This window comes from Chlorocebus sabaeus, chromosome 24 (assembly GCF_047675955.1).
Source record: "Chlorocebus sabaeus isolate Y175 chromosome 24, mChlSab1.0.hap1, whole genome shotgun sequence".
Classification (NCBI taxonomy): Eukaryota; Metazoa; Chordata; class Mammalia; order Primates; family Cercopithecidae; genus Chlorocebus; species Chlorocebus sabaeus.
Window position 1 is genome coordinate 70,794,251 of NC_132927.1, and position 24,572 is coordinate 70,818,822.

A 24,572-nucleotide genomic window follows, 5' to 3' on the forward strand; every position below is an offset into this window, starting at 1 on the left:
CGGAGCCCCAAAGGGAGTGGCAGGACCTTCACTTCAGAAATAAGAAGACAGGCCCAGAGAGGGTCTGTGGCTTTCCCAAAGATACCTCATTCTAGGATTTGAACCCAGTCTCTCTCTCCAGTCTCCAGGTACTTGCGGTGGCCCATACCTTCCCCAAATTATCCACCAATAGCCAGTTAACCTGGGGCAGGGCTGTGGGGAGAAACGTTTGTTTATTAAATTACAGAGTCCCTCTGCCTGCCGGAGGGGAGAGGAGAATGCCACCGAGTGGGTGGGGCATCGAATCCCAGCATTTGAATGGGTAGGGAGGGAACGGGCCACAGGACTTCCTAGAACTTGCGATTTTGCTCTTTCGGGCAGTCTACGGAGATGGTGATGGGGAGGGGCTAAGCTGAACTGTCCCTGTCACTTCCATCTCAGGAAGACGGAACACGTTCAACCCCAAGCCATGTTCGGGGTCTGCGGCAAGCAGGAATTCTCCTTTATTTTCCAATAGGGTTAACAATCTTTCCCAGGAAGAGCACGGAAGTTATTTTCTGGCTGTAAATCAGCAGCAGATAGGGTCTGTTTATCTTGACGACGAGTGGTGTCTCCATGGGCAGAGTCTGTGCTCCGGTGCCAGCGGCCCCCTCCGTACCCCTCTCATCCATCTTCAGCACAGCCTTGTGCACAGCCTGTGGAAGCCAAAGGCAAAGTCAGGGACTGCCAAGCTGCTCAGCGACCATGGTGGCCGGAGGCCCAGAGAGGATCAGAGAGCGAGACAACTTGGTCCAAGCTGTCCAGCACAGCAGTAACTTGGTTTACTCCAGGGTTTCTGGCTCTTTTGCCATTAATGCTGGAGAATATTCGACAAGCAGATGCCGCATGAAGGAAAAGATGGTGCAGGGAGAGCATCAGTTACAGGGGTCGGTGCAGGGAGAGATGGAGTGGGGTTTGCTTCTCTTTCTCATGGGTTACAAGGAAGCATCAACCACAGCCGTGGCAGAAAAGGTCTACTGGGCTGTAGCTGGGTGAAGGTTAGGTGGTGGTATCCCCACCCTGAAGCCTCCAGCACCTCCTTTCATCCACCTGGTGGATGGTTAAGAGGGAGGAAGATTCTGGATTAGCTCTGAGATGACTTGCATCCCAAATCCACTCCAAAGGCATCAACATTTGTAAACAGGTGATCAGTACTGGGAAGCTGATGGGTATGTGTGAAATCCTTGCACATTTCTTTCTAGTCTGCAAAATTCTCACAATTTTCCTTGCAGAAAACAGGACAGTATCCTGTGTTAGAATCACAGCTATCAGTAAACGTAACTACAGCACAAAACGAGCCATTAAACTCAACAAGACCTTCAGAGCTGGTGTTGAATGTTTGTGGGAAGTCTGTGGCAGGAAAGCTCAAAAGTGAGAAAATTCTAACTGTGTTTCGTATGTCAATGTGAAAAATACAGTGGAATCTGTGCCATCTGATTCAGAGCAGCGGGCTCAGCTTGGCAAGCTGGATCCTTCCCAGACTGGCTTGAACCTCCCACTTCCTCTCCATTAAGCACCTAATCCCCACCACGCACTACTGCATGATATCTGAAAACCCCCAGCCTTGGCCACACTGCTGCACCCACTCCCGCACCCATCTCTGCTCGTTGAAATCTTTCCCTTCCTTCGATGCCTTTTTAACCCCAAAGTAGGGTTGCCAGGTGAAATACAGGACATCCAGTGAAATTTGAATTCAAGATAAACAATGAATATGTTTTAGTGTAAGTATGTCCCGTGCAATATTCGGAACATACTGGCACTAAAATAATTATTCATCATTTATCTAAAATTCAAATTTTTTTTTTTTTTTTTTTTGAGATGGACTCTCGCTTCGTTGTCCAGGCTGGAGTGCAGTGGCCGGATCTCAGCTCACTGCAAGCTCCGCCTCCTGGGTTTACACCATTCTCCTGCCTCAGCCTCCCAAGTAGCTGGGACTACAGGTGCCCGCCACCTCGCCCGGCTAGTTTTTTGTATTTTTTAGTAGAGACAGGGTTTCACTGTGTTAGGCAGGATGGTCTCGATCTCCTGACCTCGTGATCCACCCGTCTCGGCCTCCCAAAGTTCTTGGATTACAGGCTTGAGCCACTGTGCCCGGCCTAAAATTCAAATTTATCTGGGTATCCTGTATGAAATCTGCTAAATTTGGTGACCTTACTTATATGCTGCTCTCTTTCGGCCCCAGGCAATCAGGTGCTCACCTTTGCCAGAGGCCACAGGCCCCTTTGCTTGGTCATCTCTTCCTATGCAGCACATGCTTACGCCAACTCATACAAAATGTGCGGCCTTGGGCACGGTGGCTCACGCCTGTAATCCCAGCACTTTGGGAGGCCAAGATGGGTGGATGACCTGAGGTCAAGAGTTTGAGACCAGCCTGGCCTACATGGTGAAACCCCGTCTCTACTAAAAATACAAAAAAAAAAAAAAAAAATTAGCTGGGAGTGGGGTGGGTGCCTGTAATCCCAGCTACTCAGGAGGCTGAGGCAGGAGAATTGCTTAAACCTGGGAGGTGGAGGTTGCAGTGAGCCAAGATGTACCATTGCACTCCAGCCTGGGCAACAGAGCAAGACTCCATCAAAAAAAAAGAAAGAAGAAAGAAAGAGAGAAAGAGAGGAAGAAAGAGAGAAGAAAGGAAGGAAGGAAGGAAGGAAGGAAGGAAGGAAGGAAGGAAGGAAGGAAGGAAGGAGAGAGAGAGAAAGAAAGAAAGAAAGAAAGAAAGAAAGAAAGAAAGAAAGAAAGAAAGAAAGAAAGAAAGAAAGAAAGAAAGAAAGAAAGAGAGAAGCATGTTGCCTTTGAGAGAGGGTCTGGGTTAGATCTAGACCAGTTCCAGGCCTGATAACTGTTCCAGGCCTTGATCAACGTTTGCTACATTGAATAGATTTCCAAAATAGCAGCAGTTTTAAAGACTGGAAGCATGAGGCTGGGGGAGGTTATGTGGTTTGCTCAGTATCACGGGATTGGATTCATGGCCGCCCCAACTGGTGGGTGGAGTCCTGGCTCTGACAGCCACTGTGACCCTGGCTCTGGCCCGGGGCTGGGCGAAGGCCCCTGTGCTGCAGGGAGTGGAGTCCAGGCTAGGCAGGCTTACCTCGCTGACTTTCAGGTTGCGACAAGGGGCGATCTTGGTGAGATCACCATGCTCCTCGAAGATTTTGGAGATACCCATGTAGGAGAGGGTCTTCTTCAGGTCAAAGGAGCCCGTCATGTGGAGTCTGGGCACAGACACATCTACAACCCTGGGGAATTGACACGACAAGGGTGAGTGGTTAAGTCCCGTCATGTTGCAGGGCAGGCCTCAGGATACATGACAAATGAAATGTGTCCTCCCAGCCCCAAAGGTCTCCAATCTCTCTCTATCCACAGAATGAGAAGGGATTCCTTAACCCTGGGACCCTGGTTTCAAAACACTGTAAGCAAATCGGAACAGTGTCCCTGCCTCCCAGCACACCTGCCCCAGAGCCCTCTACAGGGAGTGTTCTCAAGTCTCAAGTCCCCCTGTCTCAGAGCCCCTTCAGTCACAGTCACTGACGATGTCCCCACTGTAGTCACTGCCATGCCTGAGCCCTGAGCCCATCCTGATCCTGGAATATCTGACGCTGGAGGGAACAGGGCACCCAGAATCTGGAGCTAGACAGAACTGAGTTCAAATCCACTCTGCCTCTCATGAGCTCTGTGACTTGGGGCAAATGACCTTCCCTCTCTAAGTCACTTACGCGAGAAGGAAGCTGATCATCATCCCTCTCCCGAGACACTAGGGGTGCTAAGGCAAATGCAGACAAGGTGCTCAGCAGACAGTTGGCGCTTAGCACTTCACATCCAACTAGCAACTTCACATCCTCTGTGGCTGAACCGCGATCAGCCTCCTGCCTGGAGCCTGGGGCCAGGGTCTCCTGAGGTACCTGCAGACCCTGGACTCCTGTTCACCTGGCCTTGCACCCTATTTTCCCACCTACCCAAGGACCTCATTCCTGCCTATGTGTCCTCTCTCTCCTGCATCATCCTTCAACAGTGCCCCTTTGATCCTCCTCTGGGGAAGGCTGCACCCTATCCTCAAAAACTAACGCCAAGACATCTGTCTTGGCCCTGAATTGCCTTTCCAGCTTCCAGTTCATTTCTTTACTTCCCTTTGTAGCAGAGGTTGTCTCTGCTAGCTATCTCCACTCCCTCCCACGATCGCCTCAGTCCACTGCAGTCCGCTCTTTGACCTCAACTTTCTATGGAAGTTACTCTTTCCAGAGTCACCGTTGACATCCAGCCCCACATCCCAGAGTCAACTCTCAGTGAGCCGCACCTGCCAGTAATCTCTTTCCCCAGGGTGAAGCGTTCCAAGTCCACCCTTGAGGCTTCTCCTCCTTCCCCACCACTCCTGACCCTGTCTGGCTCCACCCCACCTGTCTCTACCAGCTACGCTGCTGTTCCAAGACTCAGACCTTGGTCCCCTTCTCTTTTCCACCTTCACTCCCTCCCCATGAATGGCATTCAGTCTCACAGCTTTGAATATCATCCACAGACCCGACGACTCCCTGATTTACCTTTCCACTAATTCATTCACTCAACAAACATTTATTAAATGCACACTGTATACCAGGTGCTGTTCTAGGTGCTGGAGATGCATCTATGAACAGAACAGGCAAAGATCCCTGCCCCTGACTGTGTGTTCTAGCAGGGAAGACAGGGGATAGAATCAACGTAGCAAAAAGTACCACCTAAACCTACATACATGTACTGGTAATATGCAGAAGGCAGTAAGTGCTATGGAGAAAAATAAATAGGTCAACTTGCAGAAATCAGGGATCGGTCCAAAGTTTGAGCAAACCTTGAGGCATGCAAGGGAATTAGATAAATTAAGCTTTTTTTTTTTTTTTCTTCCTGAATAAAATGGGCAGTCACTGTAGGGTTTTGAAGAGAGGAGTGACAGAGTCTTGCTTAGGATTTAAAACGATCATTCTGTTGCCTCTGTTAAGAGTATACTCTTGGTGGTGGTGGTGTGTGTCAAGTAGGGATGGGCAAAACTGATGCTGGGAGACCATTTGGAAGCTAGAGTGGTCGTCCGATGTTGGGAGCCATAGAGACAGTGGAAAGATACCAAATTCCAGATGTAGTTTGTTGTAGGCTAAAGGGGTTTCCTGGCAGACGGAATGAGGCATTTGAGAGTGGTCAGGGTGACTCCAAGGTTTTTGGCTTGAACAACTAAAAAGATGGAGTCACCATTGACTGAGATGGGCAGGCTTGGGGAGGCTCCCTGGGGACAGATCAGGACACTATTCTAGATATGTTGACACGAAGCTCCAATTACACATACAGGGGAGATTCTGGGTAAACAGAAAGATCCATGACTCTGGAGTTTGGGGGAGAACAGGGGCTGGGGCTAGAAGCATGGCAGTCATGGTAATAGAGATGGTGTTTAAAGCTCTGATTGGATTAAGAAAATGTGGCACATATACACCATGGAATACTATGCAGCCATAAAAAAGGATGAGTTTGTGTCCTTTGTAGGGACATGGATGCAGCTGGAAACCATCATTCTTAGCAAACTATCACAAGAACAGAAAACCAAACACCGCATGTTCTCACTCGTAGGTGGGAACTGAACAATGAGATCACTTGGACTCGGGAAGGGGAACATCACACACCGGGGCCTATCATGGGGAGGGGGGAGGGGGGAGGGATTGCATTGGGAGTTATACCTGATGTAAATGACGAGTTGATGGGTGCAGCACACCAACATGGCACAAGTATACATATGTAGCAAACCTGCACGTTGTGCACATGTACCCTACAACTTGAAGTTTAATAATAATAAATAAATTAAAAAAAAAAAAATAAAGCTCTGAGCCTGTGCACTCAGGAGTAAGCATACACAGAAAAGAAGGCTGGGAATTGAGCCCTGAGACACTCACCTCTGAGACCTGGAGGAGGAGAGGGGTCTCCAGCAAAGGAGATTGAGGAGGGGAGAGGTGGGAGGTGCCGTGAGAGTGGAGAGCTTGAAGCCAAATGAAGAGCGCCTTAAGGAAGTGGGGACACCAACCAGCCTAACAGCGAGGCCTGAGACTGACTGCACTCTGCAACACAGACACCCTTGAGACCCTGGGAATGGAGCTGTCTGTGAGAAGTAGGTGCAGAAACTAGACCGGAGTGGATTTAGGAAAGGATGAGAGGAACTAGGGGCTGTGAACAGAGGCAACTGCTTCACGGTATTCACCTGCAAAGGGGGAGTGATGAAATGGGGGAATAACTAGGGGAAAGCAGAGGTCAAGAGAAACTTTTATGTTGGGAAAAATAAGAGCATTGAGATTTCCTGCAGGCCAGCACAAGCCGTACAGGTCTGCTTGCACAGAAGGCAGACACCTGCTTGGTCTTCTTGCATAGAAGCCACTCCTATGAGCTGTAAGTTATCCCTGGCCCGCTACGAGGTTTCATGATGCGATGGAAGATAACAGCATCTTTGTACCTGACGGAAATGATTCAGAAGAGAGAAAAACATATGTTGATGTAGGAAAGTGAGGAGAGGATTTCTAGGGTGATGTTCCTGAGTAGCGAAGGGCCCTAGGTCCAGTGCGTTAATGGGGAGATTTGCTTTCGTTTGTGCCAACATGGGAAGGCATTAAATGCAGCTGCTGCTGGCAGTGAGTGCATATACCAATATGTACAGAAATGTGTGGGGTGCCCAGGCTGGGAGTGGACCCTCAACACTTCTGAACATGACAATGGCTATTTCAAAACCACCAGCAGTTGTCTGCTCCTAAAGGTGGACCCTGGGAAATAGAGCTTTTCCTCTGGCGAAATCAGAGGAGCACCTGGCCTCAAATTATGCAAATCCAAAGCAGGTGTCTGCCTCCTGCACAGAGGCCAGGTGGAAGTCATCCGAAGCCTAAATTCTGACATGTTCTACCCACATGTAAACTGGTGTGTGTCTGTTGACTTGGTTACTTCTTTTAGGGAAAAGGTGATTTTTCTGCTCAGGGTCTTCTCCCATCTGGAGGGGACTGCAGGAAGAACACATAGGGATAGCCCGTCCACCCCATAGCGGACCACTGAGATGTCCGGACTACGCTTCTCACCTGTAGATCAAAGCAACTTGACCACTTATCTCCCAGAAATAATGAGCTCAGACAGTAGGAATATTTGCCTATCATGTTCTAACCAAATGTAATTCCTTGGGGACCGTGAGCAAAGCCCCGTGTCCTGCAAGAGGATTTGGAGTTTCTTCTTGGGAAGGTAGACATTACCCTGTCTGTCATTCCAAGGCCAGAAGTGACTGGGTAGGCAAGACATTCCTGGGTGAGAGGAACCTTCCTCTCCATGGCCCTCCCGGTGAGGAGGTCTGGCCTTAAGTCATGGAGATGCGCGAAGCAGTCCCAGAGGGATAGGGGAGGCAGAGCAGGCACTAGATAAATGGAAGGAGGTGCCCTGGAAGAGACGCTGAGAGCAGCCTACACTTGGACTCTACAAGACACCACTTCTATGCACTCTAAGTTATCCTGGGTTCCTGTGAGGAGTTTTGGTTCTGTTATTCCCAAACCTCCAAGAAGTCTGGCACTGGCCTACAGAAAATCTCGAAGGTTCTATTTCACTCTTGAGTAAAGGTGCAAAAGGAGATGAAGCCTGAAGCCAGAGAGGTGGTGGCAGTGCCCAGGGAACATCTCTGTGTGGTTGGTGGCGGCCTGATGGTGATCACAGCACTGGAGGCTGCAGAGGGCCTCGGTGAGGGGAACATGAAGCCCCCAGTGCACCACCTGAACTGTAGCCCCATGGGGAAATCGTCAGACATGGCTTGGAGATGGGATTGGAGTGCAGTCAGGACGGCAGGTCCAGCAAATCAACTGCAGGGTCTCAAGCCACTGTAATTTGAGTCCTACAGGAAACGTCATATTCTGGAGTCCATGTCTCACAAAGCCAGGAGTGGAAGACCTGGCATTCCTCCCATTTCTCACCTTCTCTTCACCTTCTACAGCCCCGAATTCCTTAGGGAGATCTCCCAAGACATCCCTATGAACTCTAAAACTCTGTAGAGTGCAGGCTGAAACATGTCAGTCCCTTTGGGATGTCCCCATGTTGAGACAACATGGGGGAACCCATGGGTGGTAACTGAACTGAACTGATGTGACTCCTTTCACACGGAACATGGCCATTGCAGAATGCATCTGTGATATCTAGAGTGAGCTGCAGGCTCGAGAAAGGAAAATTCTGGTTCTGAATGCTTTCAATAAAGTCACATTTATGGAAGGGGGGAGCTAAGTGGCAGGGCATTCCAAGAGCGCTGCCATCCCTCGAGATCTGCACAGCCTCACCTGCCCTTCCCACTGGAAACATCTTCTTCAGTGGAGGAGCAGCCACCCTAGAGCTTCAACCTGAGGGTAAGAGGGTCAGATTTGCAGGACACCTGTCATTCAATAAACCAGAAGTTCAAAAGTTCTGCTGAGAACCTTGGAGCTCTGCCTCTTTAGCCAATGGGAAGGAGAAGGAGAGAGGAACTTGCATTTGGGTGTGTTTTCTGTGGGGCAATGCTTCCTAAGGCACATTTGATTCTCTCAAGAGTACTGTGATGTTGGCAATATTATGTCCAAACACCAATAGATGAGAAAATCAGGTCTCAGCTAAAGGTTGTAACCTGGACCCTTCCTTTTGTTTCAGTGGCCAGAACCCTGCCAACCCTTGCAGCTCCCTGGTTCCCAGTGAGAAGGGCAGGTGAGGCTATGCAGATCTCAAGGGATGGCAACTCTCTCGGGATGCTCTGCCACTGCGCTCCCCCATCCCAGAACCGTGACTTTATTGGAAGCATTCGGAATCAGAATTTCCCTTTCTTGAGCCTGCGGCTCACTCTAAATATAAGAGATGCATTCTGCAGTGCCTCCAAGGCCGTGTTCCGCAGGAAAAGAGTTGCATCAGTTCAGTTACCACCCATGGGTTACTAAGCTCAGTCCTAGGATCATCTGCACCTCTCCTGGAACCGTCCTTGGTGCCTGACAGGACATTAGGTGTGGCAGAGGTTCTCAGTAAATACCTTTATGGAGAGGCATGGGGAATGATGACAGGGACAAGGTGGAAGAGGGAAAGAGAAGAACAGAGAAGGGGACATCTGACACCTGTCCAAGGGGAAGCTGCCCACTCTGCTACATCCCCTTCACTGCTCTGGCCACTAGAGGCCACTAGCCCAGCCACTTTCAAGGCACTAGGTATGTCCATGCTGACACTAAGTCCCTAAGACTTAAACCGAACACCAACTCTTACCTCTTCCCCCAAAATCTATCAGTAAGCAAGTGCCTGGGAGGAATTCTGTAGGCTTAGCATTAATCTAATATCAGTTTATGTTTTAAAAGAAAAATATTTACTCTCTTTGGTTCTTCAGCTATTGTTTGTATAACTTACTTTGGACACTTCATGGGTTTTGTTGTGACACCACAGTTGACAACATCATTCTCCTCACAACTCACAGCTCTCTTTTACAGCCCGTGTTTGTCCTTGCAGTTTCCTTTGCTCCTCCCCCTTTCACACAGACTGCCACCCAACCTTGAAGACTTGGCTCAAATACTATATCCTCTGTGAAGTCCTCCCTGACCACCACCCTCCACTGAGACTCCATCTACTGTGCTCTCACAGTCTTGATGAATCTCCCTCAAAGAGTCAAGCACTTCACTCTATTCCTGTGATTTGTTCCCCAGTCTACTTCTCACCATGATATAAGTTTATTATAGAGCCCAGAAGAGGAATTGGCCATGAGGTAAGAGCTCAGAGAGAAGAAATAAGAGGGAAGACAGGAGAAGGAAAAAGCTGCGAGGGCTAGGCACCCACTTTACCTGCGTGACAGTAACGTTTTCCATCTGGAGAAAGTGTCCACCTGCAAGCCTTTCTCCAAGTGCTTCAGCTTGCCCTCATCAGGAAGGAGGAAGATGGCTGTGATATTTTTATGGTAGGGTATTTCCAGGATGGTGCAAGAGAGCTTATCATCATAGCCAACTTGGTACATGCCACTACGGAACATCATGGGCACCTTGACTGAACTGTTTTTCTCCAGGAAGAAATCTTCCTCTTTAGTTACATTTGGATCAAACTCATGTTGCCACCTGGCTTAGTTTGAAGAAAGACAAAATGACATGATTATCCCATGGGAAAAAAGGTGACTAAATCCAACTAACCACTAGTCTCTGTCCACACAGATTCAGGGTGAAAGGGATGTTCTGGGGTATCAGGGAAGTCCTTGCCCTCATTCCACGTCCTGGAGATTTCTGATGAGATGGGCTCAGGTGCAATTATTAGTTCCCAAAGAAGTCAGGACTAGACTGCTAAATTAAGAGGGGAAAAGCAGACTACCATAAGCCCAGGTTCCCCTAAGCCTGAGAAAGCCCACTGAGTATGTCCTAACAGAGGGGACTGCATTACAATTAATGACGGCTAATTGAGTCTGATGTGAGTAGAAATGCTTGATTCTAATCTGAGTCAGTCCTGAAGGAGCTGCTGTCATGTGGAACTAAGAAAACTGGTAAAACAGGCTGCCATTGGGAGCTTGCCAAAGAGCAGTGAACACTGAAGCCTGGGTGCCTGGACTCTGAAGATACCTCGACCTATTGGGCATAAATTCAGACCTGGGTCTTTCAAACTTGCCACCCGAGAGTCCTCATTGTAGGGCCAACTCCCTGAGTTCAAATCCTGGCCTCACTGTTCTATCTACCTGTCCAAAAGGTTACCAAGGGTTAACCTTGGGTAAGTGTCTCAATCTCCCTGGACTTCAGTGTTCTTATTTGTAGAATGAGGATATTGACAGCTACCTCATAGGGATGCCTTGACATGTAGCGGGATAAGGCAGCACAGCTCAGTGTCTGTGTATAGTGAGGTTGAGTAGGTGCTAGTCATCATCAGCATCGTTATTTTCACTATTATTCCTATTGTTATCTAGGGGACATAGGGATTTCAGGAAATTCCATATTCTCCCTTTTCCTTCTCTGGTTTAGGCACGTCGAGGTTTTAGACTGCCAGTGGTCACCTTTTTTCTTCTTTAGCCATCAATCTGCCTGTGGATTTTGAGAACCCTCAATTTTTTATATTTAGTACCATGTTCCCAACACTCCAGCAGTGATTTTATCTGGACTGATGGGTGTTGGCCTCTGATTCTCACCTATTTTGGCCAACCTGTCTGTGTATATGTGTTCTGTGTGGTGTTGGGGGATAAAGCTGAAATTTGGAAATATTCTTCCGTCTTTTTTTTCTGTCTCTCTCCATCAGATCTGGGAAATACATAAAGTCTGATAAGGAGAATTCATATATATTATATGTAAGAAGACCCACCAAGTGATCACCATCACCATAATGAACACAATCACCATCTCAGGTGTCTGCTTAAAGTGCTGGAAAGCACACGGTGCTAGGGCCAGGAGAAATGGGTTCCAGTCCTGACTCTCAATGATGGGCTTTGTAACTTGGAGTAAGTCAGTTAATCTCTCTCTGAATGTTTTTTCTCATCTAAGAGATGGGAACGAAATGTAATTCTGACCTCTATAATCAATGTTGTGTTAGGATAATCACTAATCATGAAAATGACAGACTTCATAAAGCTCATTTCACATACATTTTCACTTTAAATCTTGATAATTGTATGATGAGTTATGTATCATGGTACCCATTTTATAGATAGGAAAAGTGAGGTTCTGAGAGATAAATGACATATGAATTCAAGGTCAAAGAGCAAACAGTGGCCAACCCAGGTTTTTAACCCAAGTCTAATGGTCATCCTATTCTTTCCACACCAACATGCCAAAAACCTTACCTCGGAAGAAAATATAATTTGTAAGAAGCATCACAGTGCCAGGGTCTATATTCTCGATCAGGTTGTTAATTTTCCCATAGGTTTTATTACTGATAAAGTCATTGATCTGCTTCTGAGTAATTTTCAAATTCTGAAAGTTGGTAAGGATGGTTTCTGCACCGTAAAAGTTCTCGGCATCTTCCAAAAACTTACGCTGGGGCTGCAGCCCCCGGTCAATGAACAGCGTGTTCCCGATGCTCACTTTGAGGTCCTGGGTCTTCTGGTTCAGCTCGTGGATGATGTAATGGAAGCCCTCATGAAGATCTTTTTCTGGGATCTTTCTGAAGTTGAACCCCTGCTTGATCTCATCCAGGGTGCTGTCCTGGGCACCCAGGCACAGCAAGGAGAAAGCTGTAGAGATACTCAAAGGGGATAGCATGATATTCCTGCCAGGGTTGTTGGAGTCCAACTTCTTGAGAAGCTTAAAGCCAAAATCTATGTTCTGCCTTGTAAGCTCCTTGGCTGCCTTCCTTTCCTTCCACCCTTGGGCCTGGCTCAAAGCTTTAGAATTCCTTGGTGAGAAGCTCGGCTTCAGAAGACCTTTCACAGTGAGGAGAACAGCCAGAAAAATAGCCAGGCCCAGCGTGGGGTTCATTTTCCTTGAAGACTATCTTGTTGAGTAGTAGACCTGAGGTTAGCAGAAAAAAAGAACATGATAACCCCATCGCCCACAAGTAACCCAGAGGAAGACCAGATGAAAGAAGAAATACAGTGACTAGTATGTGTTGTACATCGCAGTTTGTGAGTGCTTTGACCCGTTCATAGCGTTTAACCTTTGTAGTCACCCTGGGGACTAGAAATGACTTTCTACATTTTGTAAATAGGAGGACTGAATGTAGAAGACATCTCTTGTTTTTGTACCCTCTTTATGGAAACAGTGTCTCAATTCCTTTGAGGAACAGCTCTCCTCCCCTCCATTGGACCACAGTGAGGATACCCCGTAGTGTAGGCATGTGACCCAGACCTACCGTCATAATACTTCATTCCTTTGCCACACTGGCTGGTTAAAGACGAGAGTGTGGACCAAAATCAGACCAGTCAGTGTCTTTCTAAGGGAATGTAAAAGCCCCTAAACTTTGAGGCAGCTAACTTTGTGAAGTAGCCCTGAAGCTGAATGTGGCCATGGTTTCCACATGTAGGAGAGGAGAGCAATAGAGGGAGGTGGAAAGACAGAAATGGACTGACACATCCGAAGACATCTTCGGAGACCCTGGGCTAAGCTTTACCTCAATTTACTACCCACTTCCATGTTTCCAAGTTATAAAAGCCAATAAATTTCCCTTTTAGAGTTGGCTGGTTTGAGGTGAATTTTTTCCCCTTCAGCCAAAAGAATCATGACTAATTTGCAGAGATCAAGCCCTTTGTTTAAGCGCATATGTTCTCTAGGTGGTGGATGCTCATTCAAGGAGGACTTAGGTCTCCAGGAAACCTTCTTTCCTATACCCTTCCCAGGGAGGGAAGGCGATGGCACCATGGGAGAGGAACAGCCAGGTCTGCCTGGCGCTGGACTGCTGCTCCTTTCACCCACCTCTCAGCTTTGATATCTTCCAACGGTACTGTGAGCTTCTGGGAGACAAGACTTTTAGTTACTGTATGCCCTTAATCTCCAGTCCTAATGCTGCAGAGAGATGCCAAAAGTATGTTGGCCTAATTATTGATTTCTCTGGTTGGACATACTACTGTCAGTGATGGTTACACCAATTCACATGTAAAATGAAGGCAGATTTCTTTACTTGATCATCTGTTATATCATTTAGTCTGCTTTCTTCCTGTGATTTATATCTCGTGTGTCTGTAATTCATGGGTAAGAGTCAGCCTGTCCACAGTAAAGGCTATTCATGGTTGTCTTAGATTGGGTTCCCTAGAAGCGGAACCTGAGATGGGGATTTAGGTGCATGTTATGTATTGAGGCAGTTGTCTCAGCAGGAGCCTGTAGGAAAGTGAGGGAAGTGGGATGGAAAAGGGAAGGAGCCAAGGTGACATCTAGCCTTGGCCTGGTCCACAGTGGAAGGGCTCTCCAGGCTGGCCTTTTGGACAGAATCAGTCAGTTGCTGGCTGTGATCTGTCCTGTGGATGCAGGTCATGGTACATAACAGGGTCAATTAGGTCTTATCAGCCAAGGACAATTGTCTGGAGAGGGGAAGGCCACTGTGAGCTGTCAGCAGCCAACCCTCACAGCAGTACCAGCAAAGGGGAACTGGGTCAGCCACCAACAGGGTCTGCACAGCTCAATTCCCATGCCTGGCTCTTTCTGGTTGACTGAATAAGCAGATGAATGAACACTAGGCAGGGCTTGTACCTGGGAGTGTCCCCAGTTCCCAGGTTCTTCATGTCCAAATCCTTCTATGCCAAGCACTGTGGATAGAGCTTTGATCACAACAAAGGTCTTCAAGGAGTTTGTAGTATAGTATTGGAAAATTCCAGTGAATAATGCTCATTGCTTCCTCAGCATCCATTCTCCCAACTTCCCAATAGATCATCCACCTCCTTCTCCTCTTCTCCCTCCTTCCCTTCTTCTCCTCTTATCCTCTCCTCCTCATCTTCTCTTTCTTTTTCTTATTTTCAGTAATATACTCCTCTCTCAGGCAGCCCATGTGCCTCAGGGACAGAAGCTCCTCCCTACTCCAGTGGAGGGCCTGATTGGTGCAGGGGCATCTCAACTCTCCTGCTACTGGTTGCTTCAGGAGCCAGACCTCATCTAATCATTGCAGGTGGGAATTTCTGCCCTGATACTTGTTTAGGGAGGGGCATGTGGCTTAAAAGGTACAATGAGGGAGGATTTCAAGACTGTTTGTTGGAATGTTGGGGTGCTGCCCTGTCTCTTTCCTGGGATATCCTGGGCAGGAAGGTATGGCAGGCAGGGACTAACAGCAACTTTGCCGCATGGGGGAAGTGACTCGAAAGCAAAGCCAGAGCATGAAGAGGATGCATCCAAGGGTTCTTAGGAGAAATCGGAGCTGGGGTCACGGAAAAAGCTGGCCCCAGAGCACACCCTGCCTCTGGACCCCCAGTGACATTGAGTTACATGGTCATTTCCTTGAAGCCAAAAACATCCTCACAAATACGGGCAGATACATTTTTTTTTAAATGCCAGGACTATGAAGTAGGCAGGAGTTCTGTGCTCTGCTCTCATGCCTTCATAGCTGTGTGACATTCCAGGAAGCACTTTCCCTCTCTGAACCTAGGTGCTCTCTACGCACCTTCCACCCCCAAAAACTACTTTTTGGTAAAACTTAATAACAGCTGGTGATAAACAAGGGCTCTATGGGCTGTCTGAAAACAGACTGTAGAAGAGAAATTAGTAAAATTCCCAAGGATGCTTCAGATAAACAAAAGAAAATAGAAAATGGGAAGGATTCCATCTCAGGGTTTAGGGGGCTGCATTGTTTACAAAGGCTGCCTGGATTAAAAACAGAAGCTTCTGCTATTCAGAGTGTACGCAAGTGCCCAGTGCCTAGGAGTGGAGAAGTTAAGTCATGTCCCTCAAGGAGCTGAGAAAACATTCTCAGCAGCAGGTTTCACAGCCATTTGACACGGAAGCCGTTCAGCAGCCTGGCAAGAGCCTTGGGACGAGGCCGGGCAGGGCAGGGCTGGAGCAGGGAAGGAACCTGCAGAAAGCGCCATCCCGGGAACACTTTGTGGCACGCACAGCTTTACTGTGATGTTCAGTCGCTGTGCCCTCAAGTTTTCTCTACATTGCCAAGCTTCAGAAACGAGAACAGATTATGGAATTCCAGGTCTGGATGGCGGTTCTCCCCAACTTGTGTGTTTGTTAGGTGTTTCAAGGCAAGTCTCCTCACCCTTCAGGCTTACGGTATCTTTATCTATTAAATGAGGGGAAGGTGGTGATAATTTGGTTTCTTCCCCCATGAGATGCTGGTGATTAGGTGGCACTGCCACCGCCCCCCCCCGCCCCCCACCAAGGGACACAGCCCACACCCTGGCCTGGCCAGGTCTCAGCACCCTCCCACCTTTGCATGCCTGTGCAACAACGGTCCCCACCAGGCCTCCTGCCCTGGCTCCCTGAGTGCCAACATCTGGCCTTTCTCCCCCAAACAGCCCACACCAGCCCAATTCTGGGCCTTTCCATCTATCATCACAGGCTTTAAACTGACCCAAATTTGTCAGTTGGGTTAGATACCTGAGTAGGCTAATTTTTAATTCCATCAATTAAAATAGCTGAGCAACTTGTTATTTCCCAATCAATTGATATGTTGCTCTCCTGAGTTGAGAAATTGTTTGTTGGCTTTTAGTTTGGAGTGTGTGTGTGTGCGCGCGCACGTGTGCGTGTGTATGTGTGTATCTGTGTGTGTTTGGCTGTCACTCAAAATAAATAAAGAGATAAAGCTAAAACAAAACCAAGAAAAAAAGAGAACAAGATAGAAACCGAACCCCATGGGGTACACATAGGACACATAAAGCTATAGTCAGTATTTCAAGTCTCTGACCATCCTACTCCCATGCTCCCTATTAATTTGGAAAAATAATTTCCTCCTCTTATGACTAGATAAAATAGTGCCTTACTGACCCGGAAGTCATTCATCCTAAAGACAGATCCAAACCAGGTGGGAAGCGTCTGCGCAGGTAGCACAGGTGGCTTAAGTCTACACGAGAGGGCGTGTAGCAGTGGGAGGGTGCTGCTTCCACCTCCCACACCGTCCCAATGAGCCAACTGAAGCAACAGTGAATGATGACAGCAGACTCAACAATAATAATATTTCCAAATTTACAGAGTGCTTCCCCCATTATCTCCACAGTTTGAAGAAACAATACCTAAACAGGAAGAGCACACACAGGCTACAGAAGAGCTACTCAGCGCACAGTGGTTTGGAACCAGTTTCCTTTACAGAGACCTCCCCCTGTCCTTGGGCAGGTCACTCCTCTCCTGATAGTTGACCACCCTCCCTCTCTTCCTTGGGATGAAACTGACTGGCTAGGAAGAGTTGGTGTAATATCCTTCTTCAAGCCAATGAGACCAAAATGTTTAGAATACTTTGGACAAGTTCCCAAGTCTTGAGAACCAACAGAGTGAGCTTCAGGCAGCCAGTGTGTTCCCTGCTCATTGGGGAGATGCTTCCTACACTCCTTCCTGCCCCAGAAACCCCTTCCTGCCCCAGGAACCCCAGGCCCTCTGAGATGCCACCTTTCCTCAGAACCTTTTCAAAGTGCCCCTTGGAGTGTGCAGCACTTGGGTAAACTCGGTGCCCTCCCTTGGGCTGAGAAATCTGAGGAATCCTTGCTAAAGATGTGCCTTAGCCTCCCAACAGAAGACCCTCACCAGAGCCCCATCTTGAAGAGCCACTCCAGGCCTGCTCTGTGGCTCACCTGTTTTAAAAGACTGATATTGCTTTTAGAAGAAATCACTCAATATACAGTAGAAATTAAATTACTATTTTTAAAAGCACATTTAGAACTAAGTGGTAGTAAGATACATCTTCTCTCCCCTGTTAGAAGTAAGAGAAGCCCTGTAAACAAACTCTGATGACCACAGCAATATACTTTTTCCTCCTTCCTGGAAAACAAAGAGTGGAGCACATGTCCCTATTCCACTTCTTAATTTGCCCTGTAGATTTCTGCCTTCATTCTTGAAGAAATATGTTTGAGTCCTCACTCTGTGTCAGGCACTGGGACACTACAGCAATGCCTAGGAAATGGTCCATATTGGTGTTGCAGACTGACTCTCAGCCCAGCAAGCCCCACAGCCTTCTCCAAACCCTAAAGAACTTTCCAGCTGTTTGCCTGACCTGGTCCTCCTCCCCTTCTGTGACTGCATTCTAAGAGGAGGGGTATGTGGGTTGGAAAGGCTGAGAGATCATCTACTTCAGGACTATCTGTGCCATAAAGAGGAAAATGAGGCTCAGAGTGGACAAAGGAAGACATTGTGGTTGCAATGTGCATCAGTGGTGAGAATCCAGCTGGTGAAGGCAATTCTGCAGAAATGCATTGAACAGGCTCCTTGGCCTCACTTTCTCCACGAATCAGTGAGTTGATAGATGTAGCCTCTGTCCTCAGAGAGAGAGAAAGATTCCCAAACAGCTCACATACAAGGCTGACTGTGGCCAGCATCATGCAGCAAGGGTGGACCCAAGTTGGAGGCACCACTTATGTCCCAAGACCTCTCCCATCCCCACATTCATGAAGCTTTTTTCTCTAGAAAAGCACTTGGCAGTAGACATCCATAACACTCTGCCAAAGACGTTCAACAAATTCCTCAAGAGGGGTTTACCTGGATTTTGGAGATCCTCTAGAATTTTCCTTTCATACCCCCTCCTGTGGGTAGTGCTATATCCTCCCTCAATCTGAAGAAAGCTTCACGTGGAATAGACAAGAAGCACTCGGTCTTTTGAAAGGGAAGGTCTCATACTCACAGTACATTCAGAAGTCCACTGAGCCAGCCAAATGCGTCTGCCTTTCTTGCTTTATTATTTATACTTCCATGGTCTCTTGGAAGACTAAGGTCAATAAAATGAGCTGGCATGAGTGGGCAGGTGATGAAGGCTTTGGGATGGCCACACCACCTCCCCAGGAGTTCTCCTCACCCGTGGAGGCAGCAGCATGATATTGTACCGGCCACGCCCACTGGGCTGTGGCTTCCCTAATGAACTCCAGTAGACACCTTTTGCAACGACTCTATTTCCCAATTTCTCTCTGGGTATGGAAGTCAGAATAGTCTACAAGTAGATGAGCCTGGAGTCCTAATACTGAATATTCAACCCAAATATCATCATTGCTGACCATAGGAACAGGTTGATAACTGAATTTCTTGGGGTCATTCCCATATATCCCTCACCATTTTCTTTTGCTATTTTTTCATGTGTTCCAAATTGTCACCTCTGTTACCTTAGCTCACATGGGGTCCTTTGGGGAAAAAGTTCGAGGAGAGACAAATAGACAACTAAATGCATAAGTTCCATTAGGAAGAACAGGAATTAAAAATTCACCTCAAAGCTCATGATCATGGAAATTACAAATTGTTTTCCTATTGTATATTTATTGTGCTGGAGTGATGAGACTATGGCTGGGCTCTGTTGTCTCTGCCTCCCCCTTACTTTTCTATATTTTCCAAATTGTCTTTAAAAAACAGATACTACTTTAGGATTAATTTTTCAAAGGTTTAAAATAAAATAAAATTCTTATCTTCAGTTTTATCTCTTGGAGAGAAAAGCATTGATGATGTCTGGGAACCTTCCAAACCCACTGATCCTGGGATGGAAGAGCAATAAGTTCAACATGCCTATTTCAATTCTGCTTTATCTAGTGAACTCCAGTGAGCAGAAAAAACATTCATGTATTCCTTCCCCATTTAGTGATGCTTCACAGTAGGTCATATCTGACCGAAGCACCTCAGAGGCCTTAGAAGAGCCGTGGGTGGTGTTTTTCCTTCCTTTGGGTTGCTGCTTTTGGCAAAGACATGACTCTCATTCCCAGCGCTATTCAGAGCAGGCAACCCAGAGAAACTTTCTTGGAAAGAGGCAACACTAGTTCATTCCTAGGCCTGGTTCAGCCACAAACTCTATGCACTCAGGGCCTAGACAAACAAGGCTATGGGGATGTGGGTTCCGGAGCTGCCCAGATCAGAGAGTACCCCCAAAGAAGCCCCTGAGCCACCACCTTCCCTCGTCCAGAGAGCAAGGCCTGCCTGCTGGGATGCTTGGGTCAGAGACACCATGCGAACAGCAAGACAAGAGACTTCACACTGGCCGGCTCTGGTCACCAAGGGGCTGCAGAGGAGATAGAAGGACAGGTTGAGACCAAAGAGTGAAGGTGGTCCTATTGTTACTGTAGAGTCTATAGTGGTGGAAGATCAGAGCCAGCGAGGTGGACACTGACCCAGAATCCAGGTCTGTACCCCTGGTTTGGGAGGGAAAACCTTGCCCTCTAATGACAGGGTGAGGCCTGTGTGAGTCTGAGGGCCATGCCTCCCTGCCTGCCCCAGACACACTCTGCTCCAGGGCAAATTCCCACGGGAGACCTGCAGGGAGAGGCCAGGGTGGGGATGTCCACTGAGTGACGTGAGCAGCACTGGGGATGCCTGAGTTCAGACAGTGCCAAAGGCCAGTAGGCCACGGGAAGAGGGTAGCCACAGGTGGGCTGCAGGCCAGCCAGGCGCTATACCTTGGTGGGCCCATCCTGCCTGGGAAAAAGAGCCCTGGAGGAGGTGCATGTCTGTGGAGAGCAGTGAAGGAGATAGGCATGGGAAGGAGTAGCCCCCTCCACACGCCCATTAAGGGACCTCAGCCTAGACTTGAGGCTGCCCTGACTGCCTGTAGTTAAGATTCAGGTCCCATGGATTTATGCCTGGTGTTCATCGGGGGCTAGGAGGATGAAGGGGATTGTCCAGCCTGGGGAGATTATTGTTATTAGTTAATGGGCCCAAGACACTGGCTGGAGGCTGAGGGGTGGCCTAATATTTTTTACATTATTGCCTTGTGTAGGGGTGAGAGGGGAGCTAGGAATTTCTGGTCCTCACCCTCACTCTTTGAATCTCCCAGATGCCAGAAACATGTTAATGACCATGCCACACTCTAACTCCAAGAGCTCTGGTCTGATGGGAACACAGGAGAACACAGAGATACAAGTCACACTAGGTAAGGGCCAAGGTAGAGGTAACTTTGGGAGGTGAGAACATGCAGGAGGCCCCTGATCCTAGCTGGGGTGCTCTGGACTGCGTCGTAGATGGGGCACTCTTAAACTGGGCTTTGAAGGGTAAGTAGGTGTTCTCTAGGAGAAAACTGAGGGCAAGAGAAGTATATCAAGGATTTTGCATCCTGGAGAAAGTGAGTGAACAATCTAATGCCTCCAGAAATTGTAAATGTGACTTTGGGCTTCTGGTTCTTTAATGGTAAAATGAGAATAACCTATTTCTAAAGCAGTTGTTTCCATCCTGGGAGTGCATTAGAATCATCTAGGAGCTTTAAAAATACCTATTTTCAGAACATTCCTCTAGATATTTTGAGTTAGTTGAGGCGGGATAAATCCTGGGTGAGGGTACTTTTAAGAACTTCTCTCCAGGGAATTTAATAAGTACTAGAGGTTGAGAATCCCACTCCAAAGCAAGTGATTCCCACCTGCTGATTCCCAGGTCTTTTAAAGCATTTAGCCACCAGGTATCAAGATGGCTATAAAGCTACAGCATTAAGTTATTGGCACGGAGACAGACAAGTTGACCAATGGAATGGACTAGAGAATCCAAAAGAGCCACACAGGAAGTCACCTGATATGTGACAAGGGCATCGCTGCAATTCAAAGGAAAGGATGATCCTTTCAATGAGTGGTGAAAACAAAACAAAACAAACAAACAAAAAACCGGTGGATGTCCATACAGGAAAAAAATAAACAGTGACCATTTTACTCAACATACAAAAATTAATTTGAGAAGTCACAGACTTAAATATGAAAGGTATTAGATTGAACTATATGAAACTATTGGTCTTTAACATTTTTCAACCTCAAAACCCACAAATATTAATATATTTTCTTCTAGAATTTGTATCAAATGATAGTAGAACATCTTCGTGACCATGAGATAGGCAGAAAGTATTAACCATTTTTAAAAAATGATAAATGGAAGTTCATTAACATTAAGAGCCTTGTTCCTCTAAAAGTACCTAAGAGAGCACAAAGGCAAGTCCACAGGCTTGGAGTGGTATGTGTAATGTCTGTGTCTGATAAAAGGCTCACGCCTGTTTTTAAGCACTTCTACAAATCGACTGAAAAAAGACAACAACTTAAAAACTAAGCAAAGACATGAACAAATAGATCACAAAAGAAGATATCCAAATGCCCAATAAGCATCTGAAAAGGTGCTCAACATCATTAATCATCAGAAATATGCAAAACAAAACTACAGGAAGAACTCACTACACACCCACTAGAATAGCTCAGATTAAAAAGACTGGCAACACCAAGACGTGGAGCAAGTGGAACTCTCTTACACTGCGGGTGGGTGTGCAAACCGACACCAATGTGTTGGTTGGAAAATTGCTTGGCAGGATCTATAAAAGGTAAACATACGTTTACCCTTTGACCCATTCATTGTACCTCAGGGTATATGCCCAACAGAAGTGAGTGCTTCTGGGTTTACAAAGATGTGTACTGCAATGTCCATAGCAGCTTTATGTAATAGACCTAAAGTGGAAACAACCACTTTTGGAGGCCGAGGCCGGCAGATCATGAAGTCAGGAGATCGAGACCATCCTGGCTAACACGGTGAAACCCCATCTCTACTAAAAAATACAAAAAACTAGCTGGGCGAGGTGGCGGGCGCCTGTAGTCCCAGCTACTCGGAGGTCTGAGGCAGGAGAATGGCGTGAACCCAGGAAAAGGAACGTGCAGAGAGCCAAGATCGTGCCATTGCACTCCAGCCTGGGTGACAGAGCGAGACTCCATCTCAAAAAAAGAAAAAAAAAAAAAGAAAGAAAAAAAAGAAAAGAAAAGATGGCAAATATGGATATACCATCTTTATGCAATGTGTTAAAACTCTACAGAATATGTAAAATTTGGAATCACAAATCGGAGCACATGTACAAGATAGAGAGCTAATGTTCTTAACAATGAAGAGTTCTTATATATCAATAAGTAACCACATGTGTTTCTCAGTTAGCAAAAAGGTAAAAAATTGGGGTAAATATGCATTGACACACTGTGGGTGGGGCAGCTTTGATTTTCGTCATCTTATTTTCTTCTTTGTTTTTGTCTCTGCAGAACAGGGTACTTCCAGACACATATTAGTAGATACGGTTATTCATAGACATTATGTATTTCTCACACCAACTTTGTAAGTTTAGGTGTCGCTAGACCCATTTTTACACATGAGAAAACTGAGTTTCCTATAGCTGGACAGTTAGCAGATTCAGGACTCAAAAATTAGATCTTCTGGTTCTGAATCCCTTGTTCCATGGATAGCTTTCTGGTAGATGATAAATGAAAGCATGGCCACAGTATCTTGGCAGCCAGCACGGACCCATGGAACTCTTGGCAAGACTGGTAATTCATCCCTAGAGCTAAGCATGAGAAGGACGAAGAATGTCTATCTGAGTGATCACCTTGGCCCTTGGTTCTCTTCTCTAAGACAGAGAAACAGGCAGACAACACACACACACACACACACACACACACACTCCCCCTTGGACTAACCTCACCTCCCCAGTTCCTCCTTTCCCCTCAGGTCGGTCTTCCTTGGCCTTCCCCAGGTGTTGATGATCCCAGCCTCCTAGTCCTCTTTCCGTCCTGGTCCTGCAGCCTCCAGGTTCCAAGTGCGTTCCTCTAGGCTCCCCAGCCCCTCAAGCCTTGTCTACAAACTGGGTGGACTTCTGCCCAATGACCTGCTGAGCCTGCCTCTGCCACCTCCACCCCTTTCCCAGGATCAGCCTGGCTAATTGGCCCTGCCAAGTGTCTCACTCAGAGAGCAAAGCGTCTGGGAGTTCCCTTCCTCACCCCTTGGGAAAGCTCAGGCCTACTTTTTCTCTCTCATCCCAAATAGCAAGGGGCATTGTGCTAGGTACACCCAGGGTGCTCTGTAGATTCACTGATGAGGGCCTGGCCTGCTAGGACCTGAGTGTTTGGCATCCAGTAAACTTCATAAAGGTGAGTGCACCAGAAACCAGAGTGACACACGCCATCCCCTCCCAGCTCCACAGCCCTGATCCCTGTGATCTTCTTTGAGCAGAATCTTCCACCCCAGATTCCTTCCCTGGGGCAGGACAGGAATGGCTGTGGGCACGCTGGCACTGCTGTAGAATACCAGCCACCTGGCATAGATGTTCACATGGCCCTGCCTCACCTCCCAGGTGCAGCCTGGGAGCAGGCAGCCTATCCATCCAACCCCACCCCACTCCCAAGCTCTGGGAAGTCTGAGGGCCTGGGCCTGTGGTCTGGGTACCAGACATAGGTGACCCATAATGCACCTGGTGGCTGGAGAAGCCATCCCTTCCTCTGGTTCTCAGTGTACCCACCTGTACAATGGGCAACAGGAGACTGCACTGGATCTGTAGTTGCCTGAGAAAGCCAAACTGTTGGAAGTCATGCTGTCAATCAATTTCACTTAAAATAATATAGACCCAAGTCTGTGCTAAATGTCATTCTAGCCAGATCTAGATGCTGGTAGAAGAGCAGAACAACAGAGGATGTTAAAAAAAAAGAGCATTTGCTCAACATCACTAATCATCAGGGAAATGTAAATGAAAACCACAATAAGATTCCACCTTACTCCTGCAAGATGGCCATAATTAAAAAGTCAAAAAAAAAAAAAAAAATAGATGTTGGCGTGGATGTGGTGAAAAGGGAACACTTTTACACTGCTGATGGGAATGCAAATTACTACAACCACTATGGAAAACAGTATGGACATTCCTTAAAGAACTAAAAGTAGAGCTACCATTTGATCCAGCAATCCCACTACGGGGTATCCACCCAGAGGAAAAGAAGTCATTATACGAAAAAGACACATACACGCCCATGTTTATAGCAGCACATTTCGTAATTCCGAAGATATGGAACCAACCTAAGTGCCCATCAAACAATGAGTCAATAAAGAAAATGTGGTATATATACACCATGGAATACTGCTCAGCCATAAAAAGGAATGAAATAATGTCCTTTGCAGCAATTTGGATGGAGGTAGAGGCCATTATTCTAACTAAAGTAACTCAGGAATGGAAAACCAAATATTGTATGTTCTTGCTCGTCAGTGGGAGCTAAGCTGTGAGCACAGGTATAAGAATGATATAATGGACTTTGGGGACTCAGGGGAGAAGGT

General features: G+C 47.2%; 1 protein-coding gene across 1 annotated transcript; it reads right to left on the bottom strand.

The window, feature by feature from the left end:
- Positions 1-296: 296 nt before the first annotated feature.
- Positions 297-23,184, bottom strand: SERPINA12 (serpin family A member 12). The gene is made up of 5 exons (XM_007987707.3): positions 22,952-23,184; positions 11,777-12,443; positions 9,813-10,083; positions 3,104-3,251; positions 297-674 (listed from the first exon to the last, which is right to left on the bottom strand). Exons 2-5 carry the CDS (start codon positions 12,408-12,410, stop codon positions 483-485), a joined length of 1,245 nt encoding a protein of 414 aa, XP_007985898.3. The 5' UTR covers positions 12,411-12,443; positions 22,952-23,184; the 3' UTR covers positions 297-482.
- Positions 23,185-24,572: the final 1,388 nt, after the last annotated feature.